The sequence below is a fragment of the Telmatherina bonti genome (genome assembly GCF_933228915.1).
Source record: "Telmatherina bonti genome assembly, chromosome: 24".
In the NCBI taxonomy this organism is placed as follows: domain Eukaryota; kingdom Metazoa; phylum Chordata; class Actinopteri; order Atheriniformes; family Telmatherinidae; genus Telmatherina; species Telmatherina bonti.
In genome coordinates this window covers 5,926,289-5,934,742 of record NC_136633.1, presented here as the reverse complement: position 1 = coordinate 5,934,742, position 8,454 = coordinate 5,926,289, and the positions used below count along the sequence as shown (strand labels likewise).

The 8,454-nt window shown below is 42.9% G+C and overlaps 1 protein-coding gene across 2 annotated transcripts in view; it reads right to left on the bottom strand.

Moving 5' to 3' along the window:
- Positions 1-293: 293 nt before the first annotated feature.
- The window catches only part of cd247 (CD247 molecule), a 23,649-nt gene continuing 15,488 nt past the window's right edge, over positions 294-8,454 (bottom strand). The window contains exons 2-8 of one of the 2 annotated variants that reach the window (XM_079263693.1): positions 5,203-5,300; positions 3,909-3,953; positions 2,345-2,407; positions 1,436-1,465; positions 1,269-1,319; positions 1,138-1,167; positions 294-422 (exon numbers count right to left, since the gene is read on the bottom strand). In XM_079263693.1, the coding sequence (XP_079119819.1) occupies positions 357-422; positions 1,138-1,167; positions 1,269-1,319; positions 1,436-1,465; positions 2,345-2,407; positions 3,909-3,953; positions 5,203-5,300 (383 nt within the window). In that variant the 3' untranslated portion in view covers positions 294-356. The remainder of the gene's footprint in view (positions 423-1,137; positions 1,168-1,268; positions 1,320-1,435; positions 1,466-2,344; positions 2,408-3,908; positions 3,954-5,202; positions 5,301-8,454) is intronic. The other variant, XM_079263694.1, reaches the window with a different exon arrangement.

The window sequence follows — 8,454 nt, the reverse complement described above, 5'->3', positions numbered from 1 at the left end:
TGAAAACTACCTGCGTTTTGATATAATAATCAGCACAATTCTACCAATTAAAACGTTTCTTATCAGGGAACTTTAAACCAGAATCTGCAACATATATATTTAAAGGATAAAATATAGAAAATTAAAACCTAAAAAATGTGAGATTTCTGATCTGATGTCATCGTTTATCTCAACAAAAACAATCCTGACTTTCCAAATGTTTTGATTATTGGAAAGGAAGGAAAAAAATCTTTTAAATAACAAATATCTGCATTTTTTCAGACTGATACTTTTAAATCTTCCAAACCATTTCCAGTCCCAACAAGACGTTCAGATGAATCCTTTATCCAGATGATGCCTGGCTCACCAGCAGGTTGTTAGCGAGGAGGAAGCGCCTGCATCTGCAGTGCATCGTAGGTGTCTCTGGTGGCAGAACTCAGACCCTGAGGAGAGTTAATCAGTTAATTAACCAATAGATCCACAAAGCAACCAGTTAATCAATCCACAAAGGAAAAGGAAACAATCAACCAACAATCCAACCAATCGACCAACCAATTAGTGATTCAACACACAGTCAACCACTAAACCAGCCAACCAGCTACCTCATTCCACAACCAACCAATCCATCAACCAACCAACCAAATAACCAGCCAACCAACTAACGAATCCATCAACCAACCAGCTAGTTAGTCAACACACATCCAACCACTAAACCAGCCAACCAACACACCAGTTATCCTATCCCAGAACCAACAAATCCATCAACCAGCCAACTAACTAACCAGCCAACCAACCAACCAATCATTTATCAACCAACCAACTAGTGAGTCAACACACATCCAACCAGTTATCCCATCCCACAACCAATCAATCCATCAACCAGCCAATCCATCCAACCAATCAACCAACCAATTAGTAAATCAACACAATCACTAAAACAGTCACCCAATCAGTCATTCTTTTCCACTCCAACCAGTCCATCAACCAACAAACCAGTCAATCAATCATTCAACTAGCCAACAAACCAGCCAACCAACCAACCAACCAACAAGCACATCCGACAATTAATAAGTAAACAAAATCACCGACCAACCATTGCACCAGTTCCAGAACAATCCAAGCTGGGATAGTTTTATGTTTCAACTGGTTTCCACTCACCTGATAAACCTGCTCGTTCTTTCGATGACGCTGTTTTAAAAACAAAACAACAAATCAATATTTATTATGTTGCCATTAATTATTGTCTGAGGCCTATAAACATAAAGACTTCTGGACGTTCAAACACTCACCTCTCGTTTAACAGGAAGCTCTCGGTACTCGCCTCCAAGTTTCTGGAGGTCCTGAATATAAAACCATAAAAACACACTGAATCATCTCTAAAAAACCAGCTGTGTGTGAAAAACTGTTTGAAAGAAAGTTAAAATATAGAAAAGAAGAAGAATTTGGTGTTTGTTACCGTGTATGTATCGTCATTCCTCCTGTTATTCTGTCAGATGGAAGACAACAGAAGAAGTCAGCAGATTTTACTAACTCAGGTTCTCCACTTTTCTTCAACAATGTGGTTCCCCGGTTCATTTCACAGCTTTGATAGATAGACTGTTGTCCAGAAGATCTACCTGATCTAGACCTCCAAGACCCAGGAACGGTCTCCGAAGGGCCATTCTCTATGTTCGGTTCTTGTACAGAATGTTTGGGTTCTTTAGCCTGATTAAGAAGAGGTCTCATTCTAAAGGTCAAATATTTTTATTTCATAAGAATTTCAATTTATTTTATTCTTTATTAAAAGTCAAGCTAACTTTATTTATAAGAGCATTTTACGACAGCAACCACTGAAAAATCTGCTGAATGTAAAATAAAAATTAAATAAATAGAAAAAGACAAGGCGATAAAATCAGTTAAAAAAAAATAAAAACAAAAGAAGTGGGAAGTTAATGTGTTAATAATTAACACTATAAAAAAATTCATGAAATGAGCATGCAAAATTTCCCAGGAAACAATTTGCTGGTAAAACAATTTATATATATATATATATACATATATATATATATATATATATATATATATATACATATGTATATATATGTATAGTAAAAGTGTAATGGAAACCCCCTCAGTGGGTCACGTGACCATTTCATGTCAGATAAAGTAGATAGTTCCAGATAAAAATAAAACCTTCCTCCTTGTTGGCATAAAACAGCAAAGAGCTGAGTTTTACCAGTTTATTAGATGGGGAAACTGGGGGAGAAGTGACTGGACTGGACTGGAAGTGAAAAATCCAGTATTTAGCATCCAGTGTGGACGTTTCATGAACGTTCAGCTGTCAGTGACGTATGAACGTGTTGTCTGGTGTTGTCAGTGGACTTACTCTTCCTCCCTCGAGGTCGGTCCTCAGCGGGGCGTACGGGGCGTTGTCCTGACCCATCAGATCCTACAAAACATCATCTTTCTCATGAACTACTTCTACAGGATGAAAACAGTCATGTTCAGACCATGTCCACACGTATGCTGGGGTTCTGACAAACAGCTTGTTCTCTGAGCCTTTCCTCCATATTTAACTCCAGTTCTGCTGGAAGCTAATGCAACGAGTAGCGTCTGGCTGTGTGTGGATGTCCACGCCACGTCCCACCCTCTGTGGACCGTTCCCCACTGGCCCACTGTCACAGACAGCAGTTTAACTGGATGTCCACGCCACGTCCCACCCTCTGTGGACCGTTCCCCACTGGCCCACTGTCACAGACAGCAGTTTAACTGGATGTCCACGCCACGTCCCACCCTCTGTGGACCGTTCCCCACTGGCCCACTGTCACAGACAGCAGTTTAACTGGATGTCCACGCCACGTCCCACCCTCTGTGGACCGTTCCCCACTGGCCCACTGTCACAGACAGCAGTTTAACTGGATGTCCACGCCACGTCCCACCCTCTGTGGACCGTTCCCCACTGGCCCACTGTCACAGACAGCAGTTTAACTGGATGTCCACGCCACGTCCCACCCTCTGTGGACCGTTCCCCACTGGCCCACTGTCACAGACAGCAGTTTAACTGGATGTCCACGCCACGTCCCACCCTCTGTGGACCGTTCCCCACTGGCCCACTGTCACAGACAGCAGTTTAACTGGATGTCCACGCCACGTCCCACCCTCTGTGGACCGTTCCCCACTGGCCCACTGTCACAGACAGCAGTTTAACTGGATGTCCACGCCACGTCCCACCCTCTGTGGACCGTTCCCCACTGGCCCACTGTCACAGACAGCAGTTTAACTGGATGTCCACGCCACGTCCCACCCTCTGTGGACCGTTCCCCACTGGCCCACTGTCACAGACAGCAGTTTAACTGGATGTCCACGCCACGTCCCACCCTCTGTGGACCGTTCCCCACTGGCCCACTGTCACAGACAGCAGTTTAACTGGATGTCCACGCCACGTCCCACCCTCTGTGGACCGTTCCCCACTGGCCCACTGTCACAGACAGCAGTTTAACTGGATGTCCACGCCACGTCCCACCCTCTGTGGACCGTTCCCCACTGGCCCACTGTCACAGACAGCAGTTTAACTGGATGTCCACGCCACGTCCCACCCTCTGTGGACCGTTCCCCACTGGCCCACTGTCACAGACAGCAGTTTAACTGGATGTCCACGCCACGTCCCACCCTCTGTGGACCGTTTCCCACTGGCGTCTCATTATTAAATAGTGAACTGAATGTTTTATTAGTGCTTTAGATTTTATCCACAACGTAGATTTTTTCTTTTCTATAACAGATCAGACGTTCACCATCTGTTGGCGTCGCCAGTCTATCGCAGGGCCACACACACACACACACACACACACTCCTAGAGACAATATAGAGTAACCAGTTAACCTAACATCATGTCTTTGGACGGTGGGACAAGCTTGGAGAGAACACACACACACACACACACACAGACTCACCGTGTAGATGCTGTCCTCCCCCACCTTCCCTTTGGCTTTGAAAAACTATGAAAAACAAACAAACATGGTGATGATTGGTAAACATATCAGTAATAATAACTAACATGCTGCGCTGGTCCTGAACCGAGTCGAGAGTTAAAAGGACCAGAACTTCTCAGGTTTGTCCAACTAAACAGCTGAGAGGAAACGGCGGCCTGTCCGGGTCCGAATCATCGAGTTCGGGTTCAGCGCTACAGAACTGACAGAAGTCCTCCTAAAAACCAAAGATCTTCCATCTATAAGAAACGTTTAACGTTTCTACCGACTCCTGAATGATTCACAATAACATAAAAACGATATAAACTGGAGAAATTCAGCAAAAAAACACAAAAAGAGAACTGAAATAAAATTAAACCAATTAAAAAACAAAAAAATAATCACAATATGAGAAAATATTCAATAAATACAAAGAGATTATTTATGAACAATATAAAAATAAGTAAATAACTGAAAATAAATCAACCTTTTTAATATTTTTAGGTGTCAAAATACAAAAAGTCATTTTCTAAAACTGCCATTAAAAAAACATCAACTCAGAAAAACCTTTTTTGTTTCCAATTGTTTTTAAACCTTTAAACACTAATTTTATGACTACTTTACAGTTTTTATTCATGTCATTCATAAATTTTTATTTAAAAAAAAAAAACACTAGTTAGTTTTCTACAAAAGTAAATTTTGTCTGGTTCAGTTCAGCCTTAAAAAAATTAAGAACTTAATGAAATTCATTTCACTTCATTGTTACTTTTTAAGTCAAATTAACTTTTTATTTAAAAAAAAAAAAACAGTTAGTTTTCTACAAAAGTAAATTTTGTCTGGTTCAGTTCAGCCTTAAAAAAATTAAGAACTTAATGAAATTCATTTCACTTCATTGTTACTTTTTAAGTCAAATTAACTTTTTATTTAAAAAAAAAAAAAATTATATTTTTTTTGTGTTTTTATTTATTAAAAATACTGTGTTCGGAAACTGGCTTTAAAGGGTTAAAGATCAGTTTATATTTTCTAACAGGAGATGATGAAACATCTGAGCAACGACACATGAACAGTATTAACTGCAGGTTTCAGACGTTCGTCCGTCCGTCTGAGGAGGTTGTAGCGACACAGAAAGGTTGAAATAAATCCATCAAACCAAATAATCAAATGAAAAATACTTTAATCACCAAAGGGAAATTCAATAAATCACTTAATATGAAATCTTAAATAAAATAAATAGAAGCCTGGAGTTGGAAGGCAGCGAGATGTCTCAGAGAAAACCAACCTTCTCCTTGATGAACATGCCGGTGATGATGAGTCCGTACAGGCCGAGGAAGCCGTCCAGGATGTAGCACATTCTGGGGTCGTACATGACCATGGCGCCTGCAGAAGTCAGAGAGCACAGCGTCGTCAGATGTTCAGCTGCTGCGTGGTGCAGCGTGTGCATGTGTGTGAGGAGCGCCGTGGTTTCCTCAGCTGCTGCCGAGCTCTCGCTGTGGCTCGGCGACACACAGGTGTGTGTGCGGTTCGGTGTGGGCGACAGAGAAGCAGCTCATTACACATTCAAACAGGTCAAAGCTGCTCGTAGCGTCTTCATGGCGTCTGATCCAGCTTCAGCAGCTGGAAACCCAGTCCGGTCCGGTCTAGTCTAGTCCAGTCCGGTCAGTCCAGTCCGGTCCGGTCAGTCCAGTCAGTCCAGTCCAATCCAATCCGGTCCAGTCCGGTCAGTCCAGTCCAATCCAGTCAGGATCACAGCTCTACCAGACCTCTGGGTCTGGATCAGGGCTCTGCTACAGAACCGGTTCCAACAAAACCTGTTTGACTCCACAAAGAACTAAGAAGAAACCAGATTGTTGATGTTTTTAATGTGAGAAAAACTCGAACCTGTCCTCCATCAGAGCCTTGTCTGCCTTTTGGGCCGCCGGGCTGAGAGGTTCTGGAGGATCCTGTCCCGTCCTCTAAATGTACCGAGGCTCATTATAGGAAATATTATCTAGATTTACACTGAACTTCTCTTTGTTTGGTGTTGACGTATCAACATGACCACATGAACGATGATAAACACAGTAATGAGTGAATAAATGATAACAGATGGAACTGAGAGGCGATGTGAACAGAAGCAGCTCAACGACTTTACAGCCATGACTGCAGCGGCAACACGCGAAACCTGCAGATGTTAAAACTAAACACTGTCGTTGCTTCCGGTCTCTTCTGCACAGAAAGCTGCGGTCGTGTCCTGACGGCGTGTTCAGACCGGACGCGTAAAAAATGCTTAAAACGCTCAAAACGCTGAAGGCCCAACCCTGGTCACTAAACTGTCACGTTTGTGTCCGACGCCCAAAACGCTCCTGCCGCGTTTGCCGCTCGCTCCCGACAAGAAAAAGAGAGGGGCGGAGCTTTCCTTCTGGTCAGTCTGAATGGTGGCGGTGCAGTAGAGAGATCGGCTTTATGTAATAAAAAAAGCTAGAGGACATCGTCGTAAGGCTAGGCAAGGTCCTTTCTGTTCCGATCACAATAATAAAAACGTAAATAGTCATAGATAACTAGCTATGCACGTACAGAAACGATTAGCTTGTCCGCCATTTTCCACTTCATTTGAGCCGTGACGTATATCGCTCTGATTCGTTGACGCTCCGCGTCAAACAGCTAAAGTTCCGCGCGTCAACCTTATAAAACTTTATAAACTTTCGTTGCGTGACACGCCACCGCGACAAACGCTGAAAACACGCCACGAGAAAGCTCAACGCCTCCTTGACGCGCCTCCACATAGACTTTACATGTAAACCTGACGCTCAAAACGCGTCTGGTCTGAACACACCGTTAAAGTCCGCATCATGAAGAACGTCCTGCACTGGGATCAGAAGGTTAAAGCTGCGTTTCCATGACACCCAGAACTGCACAAAAAGTAAAGGTCGCAATAAAAAAACGCTCATGGAAACACCTACATGAGAAAAAAAGTCTTAAATATGGCTAAAAAGTTTTTATGAGGTGGTTTTTCAGACGTTTCGATATAGGAAATATATCACAAAAGTGGAATGGAAACACTTTTCTCCGCATTTACATGTCTCTGGATGTGACGTGGAGGGTCATGTGACCAGGTCATTCCCGGTAAAGATGGCGCGGTGCGGAACAAACAACGAATTTCAGAGTTTTAGAAAAAAAAATGGAGGAGAAAAGCTTTGAAAAGTAGAAGAAAATTCTTTGCAGAAAGTAGAAAACCCCAAAATAATGCTATGTTGTTTCTTAAGCCTCAAACCTCACAAAATCTCATCAACAAGACGGGATTTTACGAGACTTGAACACTGTTCAGTGGAAACACCCGAATATCGTAGCTGTTTGTCGAAACCGAGAAATGTTGCTTTTATTTCGTGACTAAACATCGTGGAAACGCAGCTTCTGTTGCTCAGTTTGCAGTTGAAAGTTGTTTTTGAAACAGTTTAAACTGTTTATGTGGACTCTGACGCAGACATAGCCATGCTTTTATTCTGACAGGCCCCAGGTAACTGATGGGCCCCTGGACTTCAGCCCGGGTCAACCCGTGCATTACGGCAGCCATGCTCACAGCTGCGCAAAGACGTTAAACTTTTAACTAAACTCTTTTCTTTTCCATAGTTTTTTATTCAATTTAATTTTTATTTTATTTGATATTTCTGTTTTATTTTTAATTTAATAAACATTCATTTTATTATTTAATGTTTATTTTATTCTCTTTTATGTTTTGTTTGATATTATTTGAGCGTAATGTTTAAATGTAAATATGTGTATTTCTGTTTCTGCCAGGTTGTTGCCATGGCGATCATCTTCGTCTGGGTGGGTGGACGTCCTGTGGTGTGGACTCCGGCCGGCCCTGATCTGAGTGGTTCCTGTGGTGGCATGTGGTCATGAGTGGGTGGCTACTGGTGAGGACGGATGGCCGCGATAAGGTTTCGCCACAGCAGCATCAGGCCAGATGTCGAGTTCCTTTCATATTTTCTGCCTACATTCGGTTCGGAGAGCGAAACAAGGGGTTAGCAACACGCGGACGCTTGTTTTAGTTTGGAGATGCAGAAAAACACTTTGTGCTGCTTCATCAATAAAACCTGATCGGACTGGAAATGGAGTCCTGACTCCAAACCAAGACCAGCTCAAGACCAGCAGGTTCAGAGTTTATTCAGGAAGTTCAGTCCGGTTGGAGCCGGAAACACCTGAGGACCAGGAGGTCTTTACTGGAGACCTCCAAGCAGAGTCCAGATACACCAACCACATGAGGGGTCCATTATCCAGACCAGTCAGGACCAACGAGCTCATAACGAGTTCTGAATTCACGTCAAAACCTAAACCAGTCTGAAGACCGGAACCTCCAACCAGAGTCCAGAACCAGGGAGAACTTCAAAGATACGGCTACTTCCTACAAACATCTTTCATCTTGACCTTTACTTTTGTCTGTTTTGTTTGAAAAACTGCATAAAGTTTGACTTTGGGAGCCTGAAACGCTCCGGTTTTACTTCTGAGTCCTGAAACGCGTCAAGTCGCTTCGTGTTTGGTTGAAGAAGGAAAA